This window comes from Vigna unguiculata, chromosome 5 (genome assembly GCF_004118075.2).
Source record: "Vigna unguiculata cultivar IT97K-499-35 chromosome 5, ASM411807v1, whole genome shotgun sequence".
NCBI classification, from domain to species: domain Eukaryota; kingdom Viridiplantae; phylum Streptophyta; class Magnoliopsida; order Fabales; family Fabaceae; genus Vigna; species Vigna unguiculata.
The window spans coordinates 14,160,868-14,176,432 of NC_040283.1; the positions used below are offsets into that span (position 1 = coordinate 14,160,868).

At 29.3% G+C, this 15,565-nt stretch overlaps 1 protein-coding gene across 5 annotated transcripts; it reads left to right on the forward strand.

The window, feature by feature from the left end:
- The first annotated feature begins 9,548 nt into the window (after nt 1-9,548).
- Nucleotides 9,549-11,963, forward strand: LOC114186188. Of its 5 annotated transcripts, XR_003604983.1 has the most exons (5): nt 9,555-9,692; nt 9,809-10,193; nt 10,583-10,947; nt 11,026-11,685; nt 11,772-11,958. XR_003604983.1 is itself a non-coding variant. In XM_028074227.1 (4 exons), exons 2-3 carry the CDS (start codon nt 10,064-10,066, stop codon nt 10,945-10,947), a joined length of 495 nt encoding a protein of 164 aa, XP_027930028.1. In that variant the 5' UTR covers nt 9,549-9,622; nt 9,809-10,063; the 3' UTR covers nt 10,948-11,685; nt 11,772-11,963. The 5 variants fall into 5 exon arrangements, 3 of the variants coding, with proteins under 3 accessions (XP_027930028.1, XP_027930027.1, XP_027930026.1); XM_028074227.1 differs by having other exon boundaries at nt 9,549-9,622; nt 10,583-11,685; nt 11,772-11,963; XR_003604984.1 differs by having other exon boundaries at nt 9,809-10,169; nt 10,583-11,685; nt 11,772-11,959.
- Nucleotides 11,964-15,565: the final 3,602 nt, after the last annotated feature.

Sequence of the window (15,565 nt, forward strand, 5' to 3'; positions counted from 1 at the left end):
ACACACACACACACAACAACACACACACACACACCACACACACACACACACACACACACACACACACACACACACACACATTTCTTGTAAAAATGGAATCCTCCATATTTCTTGTAAAAATTAGTGAAAAAGTGTCATTAAAATATTATGCCTTTGAAGCACTTTAGGATTTCGAATATATAACTTTTTCTTTGCCGAAAAGAATATACTTGGATAATTATAAAAGAAATAGTGTAATTGTAAATTTTTTCCCCAGTTACATCTTAGTGACTTTACAAAGCACTTATAATCAAATTTAAATAGTGGAAAAAAATATAGAAAATTGGTGTACTTTATATAATGTAATAAATAAATGAAGTAATCTAGTATATATTTATATAATAAAACATTCGTGTGGTTCGAAATGCTTAAAAACCTGAAATTTTAAAATGGTGAGTTCATTTATTCTTCACAGTCCTAATTAGATGCATTGAGTAGAGGCATTGGCAGTATCTATCCTTAATTAGAGGGTCATAATTTAGTTTGAGAATAAGGGCACTGAGTTATGCGCAATTTCTCCCATTTCAGCTTGAAAAGTTAGTGTTTAATTAAATACTAATTAGCTTTGTTATCATTGTAGCACAAGCAAATCTAGATTTATTATATTTCATAAATATATGTCTCAATTTGTTTATTTTTTTCTTAATTCTTTATTTGTGATTTATTTATAATAATATTGTATATTTCTTAATTTTATTAAAATAATTTTAAATTTCTAAGTACATTTTTTTTCGAAGACGACAGTAAAATAAACTTGTTACAATAAAGAACTTTTAATTTAGGGATGAAGGTGATGAACATGTGTATACTTTTTTATCTATTTTTTCTCTTATCATTTTTTTTCAACGAAAATTTTGTTCACATTCACTTCTATGCATATTATCTAACAATAGTAAATTAACAAGAGTATTAAATCACGTATTTTATTAAGTCAAATATGTTTATAAATATAGTTTGACGCTGATGATCTTCTTATTTATGTACCTTAAACCTATTTCTAATTCATAAAGGAAATTTATTTTACAAAAACAGCTCGTTGCATGATAAATATTCACGACAAATAGTACTATTATTATTATTATTATTATTATTTTTCTGAAAAAGACATTCAGTCACATATAACACAACGGGTTTTAAAACGTTAATCGTAAATGTATTTTTCGAAAATCATATTTAATGGTTAAAATTTAAATATAAGTTCAAATTTTACGTTGAATAAAAATAAAAAGGTTAAACAAACTCAAAGTCTATAGTTTTAAAATTTGAGTTCAATATAATACTAATATCTTATATAAATTAAATTTATGTTTTATTAATATTGTATTTTTTTCATGAATTCCTCTTATAAACATTCATCATTTATTAACAAATATTATCTAGGACGGAACTTAACTAAGGTACAACTTGCCTCTTTTATAATTTATGTTTTAAATGAGTTTTTTTCTCCTTATTATTACATTCTTCCTTGGAATTTAAATACAGGACAAAACCGTATATTTAAATTTAGGGTTAAATATGTTTTTGGTCTCTTAATTTTCACTGAATTTTAGAATTAGTTCATTTTGAAACTTTAGACTAATTTAGTCATTTATCTTTCGAAATATGTGAATTTAGTCATTTTAATCAAATTTTGTTAACTTTATTTGACATTTCAAGTGCGTTTCATAATAGTATTTGACTTAACATTAAAGAAAAAATGTGTTAAACAATATAAACAACTCAAATACAATCTTGAAATGCGTACGAAACATCAAATAAACCTAACAAAATTTGATTAAAAGGACTAAATCCACGTATTTCAAAAGATGAAGGACTAAATTGGTCAAAAGTTTCAAAATAGATTAATTCCAAAATTCACTAAAAGTTAAGGGACAAAACATATTTAATCCTTAAATTTATTGGATTAAAATATAAAACATTAAACTAGTTAAACATTATTTAATATTGTTGTTTTGAAAATATTGTTAACTTTAATTCATATAGTTAGATGAAGTTGTGATTCTTATTAGAATCAATACAAGAGATATTATGTTAATAATATTATTCCAATATCCCTAATATTGTGCATGTGTATTATTTTTCATGTGTACAACCATCATTATCAATTATTTCCTATATTATTTATTGTATTCAATTATGGCTTTATTATAGAGATTATGATTATATTGTACTGTGTTTATATAAACACATTATCTACGATATGAATGTATAGAAATGCACGACAATATTCCTCCATTTTATTGTAAGGCTTTCGATCTAATCATATCTTCCGCAGCCAACACAAATCACAAAAATGACCTACCCACAACTGTCTCTGTCAGGTTGGACAAAGATAACTATCTCTTATAGAAGTCATTAGTTCTTCCATTGATAAAAGGTTGCAAACTTGATGGCTACATACTAGGAATAAAAGAATGCCTAGAACCGTTTGTCACTACAAGTGACAAAACTCATAAAACTAATCTTGACTATGAATAGTGGATTGCACAAGATCAAGCTCTCCTAGGGTGGCTAAGAAATTCAATGGCCATTAATATTGCAACATATTTGTTGCATTGTGAAACCTCCAAGGAATTTGGGATGAAGCCCAAAGCCTAGCAAGTGCACACACAAAATCAAGGACAATCTACCTTAAGCAAGAATTTCACAACACTCGCAAAGGAGAAATGAAGATGGATCAATATCTTCTCAAAATGAAGAACTTTGCTGATAAATTAAAGCTGGCAGGATCACCAATCTCTAACTTAGATTTGATGATTCAAACGTTGAATGGACTAGATGTTGATTACAACCTAGTGGTGGTGAAATTATCTAATCAAATCAACCTTAGTTGGGTTTATCTACGAGCCCAATTATTGGCTTTTGAAAGCATAATATATAGAACAGCTGAACAATTTCAATAATCTTTCAATGAATACTTCATCAAACCTTGCAACCAAAATAAGCAACAAACCAGGGACACAAGGTAATTAGAGGGGCTCTAACTTTATAGGAGGTAGAGGAAGAGGTAGATCTAAACCAATATGTCAGGTATGTAACAAGATCAGACATATAGTAGTGAATTGATTTTATCGTTATGATAAGTCATACACAGGTTCAAATCATAATGCTGAAAACAACAAGAAAGAAAATCATAGTGCTTTAATAGTCTGCCCCTACCACAATCAGAGCTATGAATGGTACTTTAATAATGGAGTTAGCAATCATGTGACCCATCAAAATGAGAAACTTCAAGATCTCAATGAAAACAATAGTATGACTTCTTCTCTCTTAGCTAGAAATGGTGAAAGATTGAAAATATTGGCCTCGGGCACAACCAAATTGAATAACATCGACTTGCATAATGTTCTATATGTTCCAGAAATAACAAAAAAAGTGTTGAGTGTATCTAAGCTAACTGTTGACAATAATGCCCTTGTTGAATTTGATACAAACGATTGTTATGTGAAGGACAAATTGACAGGAAGAATACTACTAAGAGGGAAACTTAGAGATGGATTATACCAACTTTCAAGTGTCAACTCTCAAGTCAATAAAGATCCATGTGTCTACATGTCGCTAAAGGAGAATTGGCATAGAAAGCTTCGACACCTCAACAATAAAGTCTTAGAAAAGGTGTTGAAGAATTGCAATGTCAAGACATCATCACGTGATCAATTTTCATTTTGTAAAGCTTGTCAATTTGGAAAACTTCACTTGTTACCATTTAAATCCCCTTCCTCTCATGCTAAGGAACCTTTAGAATTGATTCACAATGATGTATGGGGACCTGCCCTAATTTTATCTCCCTCTAATTTTAAGTACTATGTTCTTTTCATTGATGATTACATTAGGTTCACTTGGATTTTTTCTTTAAAACAAAAATCGGAAACAATACATGCTTTCATTCAATTCAAAAGCCTGGTTGAAAACCAATTTAACAAGAAGATAAAAGCTCTTCAATGTGACGGTGGATGTGAGTTTAAACCTGTCCAGAAAATAGCCATTGAATCAAAAATTCAATTTAGAATGTCTTGCCCATATACCTCTCAGCAAAATGGTAGAGCTGAAAGGAAATACAAACATGTGACTGAACTAGGGCTCACACTTTTGGCACAAACTAAAATGTCTTTCACTACTGGTGGGAAGCTTTCTCTACCTGAGTTTATCTCATCAACAGATTGCCTTCATTAGTTAACCCAAATGAAAGTCATTTTTCATTGTTATTTGGAAAGAAACCTGATTATGATGTTCTAAAGTCGTTTGGTTGTGCCTACTATCCTTGTCTTAAACCATACAATCAACACAAACTTCAATTCTACGCTACATATTGTGTATTCTTGGGATACAATAAATCTCACAAGGGTTATAAGTGCCTCAATTATCATGGCAGAATTTTCATCTTAAGACATGTGGTATTTAATGAGAATCACTTTCCTTTACATTATGGCTTTCTTGACACAAGAAATTCATTAAAAACACTGACTGGAACAATTCCTATTGTTCTTCCTTCTTGTCCTGCAGGTACCACTACAAGCCACACAGTTGAATCAACTCACAGGGAGGTCAATCATCAAGAAGGTGAATTAGTTTTCAATGAAGAGCAACCAACTCATGGTGACTTAGCTGTCAATGATGTTCAACCAACGCTCAATGATATCTCTATTCATGCAGATGAGCCAACCTCACATGTAAATGACACACCAGAAGACACAATAGAAGAAAATAACCAACAGACTCAATAGGACAACACGCACTGAATGTAAACTAGAAGCAAGACAAAGATCTACAAGCCAAAACTTCCATATATAGGGCTCTCAGAAACAAACGCATAAGACAAGGAACCAGAAAATGTTAATGAAGCTCTACTGAGTCCAAAATGGAAAGCAACCATGGATGCAAAATTTAAAGCTCTAACAACTAATCATACTTGGACTTTGGTACCATTTCAGGGGCAAAATAATCATACATGCTTTCAAGGCAATTTATAGACTGAAGCAAGCACCAAGGGCTTGGTATGACAAGTTGAAAGACACTTTATTGAGATGGGGCTTTCAAAACACCAAGATTGATTCATCACTGTTTGTTCTTAGAGAAAATGATCATATCATACTCCTTCTCATATATGTTGATGACATAATAATTACAAGGAGCAACAATAATTCTTTAAAGACTTTCATTATTGCTTTCTCTCTCAAAGACATTGGCATTCTACACTACTTATTGGGGATTGAAGTAGACAAAGATGTTGGTGGAATGTACCTTAAACAAACAAAGTACATTAGAGATCTACTAAAAAAGTTTAATATTGAAAAAGCTTCATCTTGCCCTACACCAATGGTAACAGGAAAACAATTCACTACTAAAGGAAAACTTATTGCTAACCCTATACTATACAGACAGGCTATAGGTGCATTACAATATTTGACCAACACTCGACTAGACATAACATTTTTTGTCACAAACTCAGCCAATATATGAGTTCCCCAACCATGGATCACTGGCAAGGAATAAAAAGATTATTGAGATATCTCCATGGCACAACAAATTTTGTCTTCATAAAGAACCCTCAACCGATCTTGATATAGTTGGATTCTCTAATGCAAATTGGGCCATTAGCATAGATGATAGGAAATCCATAGTAGGGCAGTGTGTTTTCATTGAAGAGACATTAATCTCATGGGCCTCAAGAAAACAAAAAGTGGTGTCATGGTCAAGTACTGAGTCAGAATATAGAGCTTTAGCTAACCTAGCAGCAAAAGTAACTTGGATCAGATCACTTCTAGATGAGTTGAAATTTCCTATGCCTAAAAAGTCAGTTTTATGGTGTGATAACTTCAGTGCTAAGGCAGTGACATCCAATCTAGTGATGCATGCTTGGTCTAAACATATTGAGATAGATGTCCACTACATTCATTATCAAGTGCTTCAAAATCAAGTCATAATAGCCTATATGCCAACAACGGATCAAATTGCAGATTGTTTAACCAAACCTCTCACACACACAAGGTTCAACATTTTGAGAGACAAATTTTGTATGACTGAGTCACCTCAGTTTGAGAGAGGGAGTTAGAAAGTTGTGATTCTAATTATTAGAATCAATACTAGAGATATTATGTCAATAATATTATTCTAATATCCATGATATTATGCCCGTGTATTATTTATCATATGTACAACCATCATTATCAATTATTACCTATATTATTTATTGTATTCAATGATGACTTTATTACAGAGATTATGATTGTATTATGTATTATGTTTATATAAACACAACATCTGCAATATAAAGGTATAGAAATGCACAACAATATTCCTCCCTTTTATTTTTTTCATATTAAACATGATTTTTATCACATGTATTTTCAAAATTCTTCTTGGCGAAAATTGAATGTTTAACATCAAAATATATAATTGGATAAAATATTTCATTATTATGAACGAAAGTCTAAATAATAACAAAAAATAATCTTTAACTTTGATGAAAAATAAGCAAAATCTAGAATTAAAATTTATATATCTTCAAGTTAGTTAGAGAATTAAAAATTATAAATATGAAGTAAAAAATTGAAAAGCTTTACTTAATAATACGTATTAATTTATAAATTTTGATAATATTTTATATAATATAAGGGTCGAATATCGTCTCCAGGGACGGAACTACATTGTGACATAAGGGAGCAACGGCTCCCCCAATTTTTTTTCTTTTGAATTTTTTTATATATATTTATATATTTTTTAAAATTATATTTATATATTATTTATATTAAGTTTATATTACGAAAAATTATAATAAGAGATAAAATAAAAAATTTTAATGGAAACATTGCTTTATAAAAAAAGATTAGGGTTTTTATTTCTGGCTATAAGATCTTTCCACCATATAAATTATCATGAAAGTGTATGAAAAAAAATAAATACAAAGAGATAGATTGAAAAATAGAGGTTGAGAGAGAGATTGAAGTATACATTCTTGCATGATCTCTCACATATATATGATTTATGTATATTAAATTTATTATTCTTTTTAGGATGTTTCTCCCAAATTAAGTTTATCTCAAATTAATATAAATCCTAATTATGATTTTTGGGATTCTTTTATGAGATTGGTATGAACCCTAATTATAATTTTTCCCAAATTTTAGGGATTTTGTGTTTTTCGATGCCTATGGTAATTTTTTTAAGTTTTGAATTTATACCATGTTGCTTATTTAATTAAAGTGGTATGAGTTTTGTTATGTTTTGCACTATGATAATTGTGATTTGTGAATATAAATTTTATTTTTTTTAGATAGGCGAAGGGTGATAAATTTATATTAGAAAGATTATGATAAAAAAATAAAAAAAATTGATTCTTTTTTTAAAGAGGAAGGTATGTGATAGAGATGAAAAAAAATTCTTATCTAAAATGGTATTCATGGTTTGGTATAATGATATAATAGTGAATGATAGTAATATTTTTTTTGAATTCTACTATTATGTATGCTTGTTTTAAGCAGAGGAAATGAAGAGAAACGATGAAGAGCATTTTTTTTTCTAAGTAAAAACAAATTATATATAACAAATCTAATTTGGCACCTCTATATTTTTTGTCGAAGTTCCGCCACTGATCGTCTCTAACCTTTTTTAAAATTGTATTTCTTCCTAATTATATATATTTTTTCACTATAATTTATGAAAATTATGTAAAATATCTTCGTAGCAAACGTTACATGAAATGTTTTTCATATGACAAATAAAATTCCACAATAAACTACAGTTTAACCTTCATATATGTAGTTTGTTGAAAAGATATTTTATTTTACTTTCACAAAATACGTGAACAAAATATGTATATAATTTAGTTTATGAAAAAAATACAGTTTTTTAAAATAATTTGAAGACGAAAAATATAATTAACGCATAATAATTTTATACTAAACGAGATGATATCGTTAATAAAATTAAAATATGATATTTTTTTATATAAAATTAAAAAATAGATTAACTTAACAAATATCTTTAATGAGAGATATTTTATCTATATTGGAAATCAGAATATATATTGCAGTGGAACATCTCATATGTGGTGTCTACGTAGCGTCGTCTTGAATTGTAAGTTTGATTATTGAAAGACATTGTTGAGAGATAATTGTTGGTTGGAGCTAATGATTGGGTTCAAAGTAACATTATAATTAAGATGCTTGCTCATAAATTTAAACAATAACAGCTATATAGAACTAATATTCATATTTTTAAATCAAATAATTAATGAATAAAAATTAATTTCAAACTCGATCAGGGGAGATTCTGCCTTAACTATTGATCAATATAGATAAGACTACTCTATAATATAAGATAAATAAATTAATTTATAATATTAGATAGGTGTAAATTTTATGATCGATTAAATTTAAATTTTATTACTTTATTCGTTCATAAATCTGTAGTATTAAAGTCAAATCAATTATGTAAAATCAAGTTAAACTTAAATTCAACTATTTTAATCTGTATTTAAGGTCTTTATGTTTTTTTCTCGGGTATTTAGTATATGTGACCTATGCAGTTTAAAAGAAATATATATTTTTATTAACTTATTTCAAGAAATTCAATAAGGTTATGACCTAAGGTTTCAAATGATCGATTTGAGGGAAATGAAATATTTTGAATAAGGTTTCAAATTTAAACTTTATTAGTATAAAAATGAGGTTAAAATAGGAACATATTGTAGATAATCAATCAAGTTTTTCATTAAAAACTAATTATCAATAAAAATAACAAATATTTCATATCTAGATAAAAATAAATTGGACTAAATTGCGCTTTTCTCGTAAACTTCTAAAATAAATAAATAAATGGTTGAGTTTGCATGTATCTTAAAATATGAAAAGAGAGAACATCCAATACATGTTAAAACTCTTAGATGCTTGGGTGGTTAGGGAACAATGCAATACAATCATAAAACTTAGATTATAAATGAATCTCTCTCTTTGTTATCACATCTTCTCTTTAAATTTAAAGAAACACTTTGGATAATAACAATAATAATAACAATCCTCCATAGTTGTCTTTCTCTTCCAAACATCATGATTCCAACTCAATGCTACATCTTATCCTTTCTCAAAGACATCACATGGTTTATTTGTTTATGTCTAAAATGTAATGTGTTATGTCTCATTAGCACATGACCCCTACCAATTTCTCTCTCTCTATATCTAAATCTTTCTTTGTGTGATTAAATATATTAAATAACCTTATTTATGAAGAAAATGAATAAAAATAGAATTGAATTTAATTGGGATAGAATATAGTGAGAAAGGGTATATTATTCTTTTCATGTTAGTGTGAGGTGATGTTAGTAATTTTAGGGCTGTGATTAATAATTATGGGGATACAATTGAAAGAGTACAAATTGTAAAGCCGGTGCCTATTAAATGGGCTTTTCTTCCTGCACCCCAATATTTTTTTAAAATCCAAAACTGCCCTTTTACTATTTTAAAATTTTAAATCCATCAATCTCTCATTTTTATCTCTTATTTAATGTCTCACTCTCCTTTAACCTAAACCCTAGTCGCCGCTCACCTTACCCCCAGATCTCATCTGCCTCACTCTCCTCTCTAAGGTACCCCACTCCTACTTTCTATTTTTTGCTCTACTCTCCCTCTTCCTTCGCCATTCCTCTGCATTAACAGGTAAGGTAAACATATCCTCATGTTGTAGTTTTTTAATTTTTTAATTTTTTTATTGTTCTTACCATGTTTGCTTTGCTGTAATGATGTATATAGACATTTTTTTTTTTCGAGTATAGATCTGTGAGTGAAAAACGTAAACCACACAAACCAGAAGTCGACTTTCGCAAGTGACAAAAATGGACTTCTGTAAAGAAGAACAAGTTTCAGAAGTGGACTTTCGTAGGTCACGTAAAAACATTAAAAATGGCACTTACGAAAGTCAACTTCTGTAAGCCATCAATACCGGAAGTTGACTTCCGTAGTTAAAAATGACTTTCGTGTTGAAGTGACTTCTGTAGAGATAACGATTTAGTGACTTTCGTAAGAGAGGCATGACTTTCGTAGAGGCGTGGCTTGACTTCCGTAGAACGCTTCACTTCCGTAGAACGCTTCACTTCCGTAGAAGACGCGACTTCCGTAGGCGTGACTTCGACTTCCGTAATGACGTGGCGACTTTCGTTTGTAATTTTTTTTGTACTTAATTTTAATTTTAATGTAAATAACTTTTGATATTAATTAATTATAATTTTAAATAATTATAATTTAGAATAATTAAAATTTTAGTTATTTACGATTTTGAATCATTTTAATTTTAATTAATTTTATTATTGAGTAAATATAATTTTAAATAATTATAATTTTGAAAAAAAATATTTTAAATTTATTTTAATATTAATTTAATTTAATTTAATTAATTAAAATATTAATTAATTTTATTTATAATTAATTATAATTTTGAATAATAAAAATAAATTATAATTTTGAATAATAATAATAATAATTAATTATTATTTTGAAAATTTATATTTATTATTATTTATAATTTTGGATAATTTTATTTTTAATTACAGACATGGCTAGGACAAGAGGAGCACATCGTGGTGGCTCAAGTTCTTCACATGCTGAGGCTTCTAAGCAAGAGCCTAGGCAGAGACCTACTGCATCTGTTCGCAAAAGAGGTAAGGGTCATCATAGAGAGAGTGGTCCATCATCTCATGGAGAAGTTGGTTCATCAACTGGTCATGGAGAAGCTGCTCCATCATCATCAACTCATTATACTAATATTCATGAGGAGCAAGAAAATATAATTCACCATGAGGAGGTTGTTGCAGGGCAGGACCAAGATGTTTTAGGAGGATTTCCTAGAGGACCCGAGGATACGTCTTTGTTGATCGGATTTGTTGATCATGTTGCATGTCCTATTTGGGATGGCTAGGTTAGTATTGTACTTTAATAATTTATTTGTTGAAATTGGTGGATGAATTTAAAATATTTGTGTAATGGTTTTTATTAGGACCGAGTGGACATGAAGTTAGTGTCCCATGGCAAGAAATTTAAAAGATCCGGAGTTTGTCATGCAGTTGTTGAGCCATTTGTTCAAAATTCGGGGTTGATGCCACTATGTGATATAATATATGAATATCCTGATAAGGGTCTCATACTAGCTTTTGTTGAGAGGTGGCATAGAGAGACCAACAACTTTCATCTTCCTTTTGGAGAGATGAGTGTGACATTAGACAACGTCTTTGTCCTTTTCCATTTGCCTATAGTTGGAGAGCTTTTAAGCAATGAAGCATTAGACTTTGATGTTACTCTTGAGTGTGTGATTGATCTTTTAGGCGTTGAACGATCAAATGTGTCATCTGAGTTGAATCATTGTCGCGGTCCCCATGTAAGACTCAATTGGTTGAGAGACGTCTACACTGAGTGTTGTGACAATTAGCAGTGGTAGTTTGCGACACGGGCGTATCTGCTACATCTTGTTGGCTGCAACATCTTTGTGAGTAAGAGCGCTTCCTCCATCAACGTCTTGTACCTCAATATGTTTGCAGATCTGCAGTCTTGTGGAAGGTTTGCATGAGGAGTTGCTGCATTGACACATCTTTATGAACAACTTAGCGATGCCAGCCTTGCCCACACCAAGCAATTAGTTGGATATCTTACTCTTTTACAGGTACAAAAGTATTTTTCAAAAATTAACTTTTTACTTTGGTCATATTTTTTGTTTCATTGTTGAAAAATCTTTGCATTTGTTTGTAGAGTTGGATATATGAGCACTTCCTAGGATTGGGAAGGAAGCAAGTACTGGATAACTATGATGAACAGAAACCTCAGGTGAAGCGTTATGTGACACCGAGACTGAATTGTACTTTGGTTGAGGTTAGGGCACAATTGGATGCACTTACGTACGATGGGGTCATTTGGAACACCTACGCAACACATCGGGTTGCTCGTCCTCTTATGAATATCACTTTATTCCGTGGCTTCATCCGATTGGGAGAAATTATGCATTGTCATCTGTCAGACCGTGTCTTGTGCCAATATAAAACAAACACACAATAAATAAATAAATAGTAAACTTAAAAAAAAAATAATTAAAACACACAAAAATATAACAATAAAAATATATAAACAAATAAGAAATATTCATGTAAATAAAAATTAAATAAATAATATAAATAAATAATAAATAAAAACATATGTTATTATTCAAACTCTAACAAAATTACAAAATAAAACTAAATTAAAATTTCACTTAGTCTAAAAGCATCTTCGGAAGTGAAAAAAAAGAAAAGAAAGCATGGTAGAAAAGAGAAAGCATGCTAAAGAAGTGGAAAAAGTGAAAAAGAAGAGAAACCATCTTACTACGGAGGTGGAAAAAATTTACTCACCACAACAAAAAGCTACTAACCATAACAAAAAAAAAACTCTCCGGAAGTCGACTTCCGTTGCAAAAAATTCACTTAAAGACCAGAAGTATACTTTCGTAACACTAAAAAAATTTCACTTCACTACCAGAAGTCCACTTCCGTTTTAGTCATACACTTCCGGAAGTCGACTTCCGTTTCACGCATACATTTCCGGAAGTCAACTTCCGTTTCACACATACATTTCCGAAATTCGACTTCCGTATAAGGGAAAAAATAATTTGTGTCTTCCGGAAGTCGACTTCCGTTTTACATATACACTTCCGGAAGTCGACTTCCATATATGGAAAAAATAACTTGACTTCCGCACAAGTTCACTTCTCTTTCGGAAGTCGATTTCAGAAGTCGACTTTCGTAAATGGTTGCATGAAAAATGACTTCCGTAAAACGTAACATGAAATATTAAAAATGCAGCTCAATTTTTTCTTATTTTTTTCACCTATAACATTTACCTCAAACATAAACTTATCTTCTAATGCGCGTACATTTTTCTGAGAAGAAATGAAGCATGGTGAAATACGAGTGGACCCTCAACTGCAAAATTCACATCTAAACCACCAACAAAATTTTTTCTTTTGCAGTGCAAGTGAAAAAGTGAAAGTGAAAGAATTGTAGTGCAAGTGAAAGTGAATGAAGAGAGGAGTCCAGAGTATATAAAACACTATTGGTAATTAATTCAGGCAGCCAACTAACTTTGTCACTTCATAATTGTTTAATTATTGCATTTACTTAATTAATTTTTTTATTTATTTAATTTTCCAAGAACATAAATGAAAGAACATGAATCTTTGGAGGTGCTGAAGAAATATTGAAGGTACATGTAGAAACCCCTATTAAATTAACGGCAAAGAGGGAGCCCAAATGCTAAAGGAGCATGGAGTAATGGGTTTTTACTTGTAACCCAACCTAAAATCGTGCTGAGTATGGCCATTGAAATAAGAAAAAATAATCTAAAAGAGAGAAAAAATCAGAGTATTGAATTGAAAAATTTTTATAATTTTTCTGAAAATTTAAATATACTGAATTTTAAATTACTTTCAAATTTTTTAAATCTTCTAATGTTGCATTTAGATAACAGGATTCAAGTTAATTAAATTTCAGTAAAATATCACTTACTACTAAATACAGAAATTACCACCATGTAACATAATAAAACATTTTTTTCAGACTTTAATTGAAAATATTGGTTGACAATTAAAAATAATTTGAACGATATTGGTAGAGAAAATTTTGATAAGCGTCACCTAAGAAATAGTCTTGATTTGGTAAATAAATAATTTCAATGATGTCAACTATAAAAAATAACGTTTATCAAGATTAATTACAAATTCACAATTTATTTATTTAAAAAATAGATTCATTGTCATCGATAAAAAAAATATTGATTGACATTGGTAAAAAGTAACTAGGTTCATGTTAGTAAAAAAATCATTAATTAACACTCGTCAACAAATAATCTTCAATAGATATGTATAGTCAATGTAAAATATTATATTTTTTATCATATATTTTTTATGCAAACAACTAGTTTTGTTTAATTCTTACTTATTTTTAGTAAACTCATTATTAGAAAAATCCTAATATATAACTCTGTTGACATTTCAAAACATACTAATTATTATGATAACCAAAGCATACTAATTATTGTGATAATATACAAGATCTATTAAAGAAAAAAAAAATAACAAAAAAATATTGGGCCAAACCATACTATATACAAAAATACAATAATGCAAACTTCATACCAAAGAACTAAAGAGTTCTAAATATAAGAAGTTTGAATGAAACCTATTATGAAAAGAAAAAAAATCAACAATAACAAACTTATTATGAATCTTATAATCTAAATACTGACATAATAGTTACTTTTCAAAGAATATGAGAATATTTAAACTCTATTTGATTATATATTTGTACGAATTTTTTCCATTTTCCTCTAACCCGTCAAAGAACAACTGAATATCCAACAATATCTTTACATAATAAAGACAAATTAGTTTTTAACCAAAACTTCCTATATCCAACTAAAAATGTTCAATGGCCAAATTAGCCCTATTATCTTAACATATAAAAGACAACACTCTCAAAAAAAAAAAAAAAGAGAAACTTTCAATATATTTATCCCTACTACCTCTAAACAGCCTAACACAAACAACATTACGTGGACACCCAAAAGTTGTCCCATTTGTGTTCACTTTAACTCAATCTATAACTGAAAACAGACAAAGAACTTGTATAGTAGTTGTACCTCTCCCCAACCAACTATTGATTAAAAAAAAATAGAACCAAAAAATCCTTTATATCACTTTGCATATTTTTCAAACTTACTAACCCTTTCATAGTTTGAACAATGAGTTATCGTGAAATAATTTTTTTAAATTTGTCATACTTCATCAATCTTCAAATCAATCAAATAATTAATTATGCCAACCATATGTTCAACTATGGTATACATAGCACTTTAAGCCATGACTAAAACACAAGATCCATATCACCTAATGTAATTAAAGTATTTTAAACATTAAAAGCTATCTCATCTACCCTGCAATGTAATTTGATATCACTAACTACATAACAAGGAAAAATATAACATGAAATGTCTTATCTCATGCCAAGCTCAACTTCTTTTAGTGAAGACAAATATATCAACTTATTCTTAACAACAACTTCAACCAACACAACAATTTAAAGAAAGTAGCTTAAGTAGATTTGGAAGAATAGTCACTTTAATGATAATTGTGAAAAACATGAAAAACAAAAGAAAGGAGGGTTGAATTGTCTTTTAAACATCCTTTTTGACAATTTTTACAAATATTGTTTGATAGGAGTATTCAAACAATAGTTTTATAAATTAAGCAATCATTTGATTATAGTTGTTTTTGATGAAACTTTACAACTTGACTGACTTACTTGTTTAACATAGGAACATTTAAGCTACATGTAATCTTATAATGATCTGCATTCTATGTTAGTGTAGATAAAAATAACACGCAAAACAAAGAGACAGAGAAAGAAAAAGTGCACTTTGTATTTTTATACTAATTCATCTTATCACACAAACTACATCCAATTCTTAATCAATCGACAAAGTTTCACTACTAATGTTATGAAATACAAAAAGTGAGT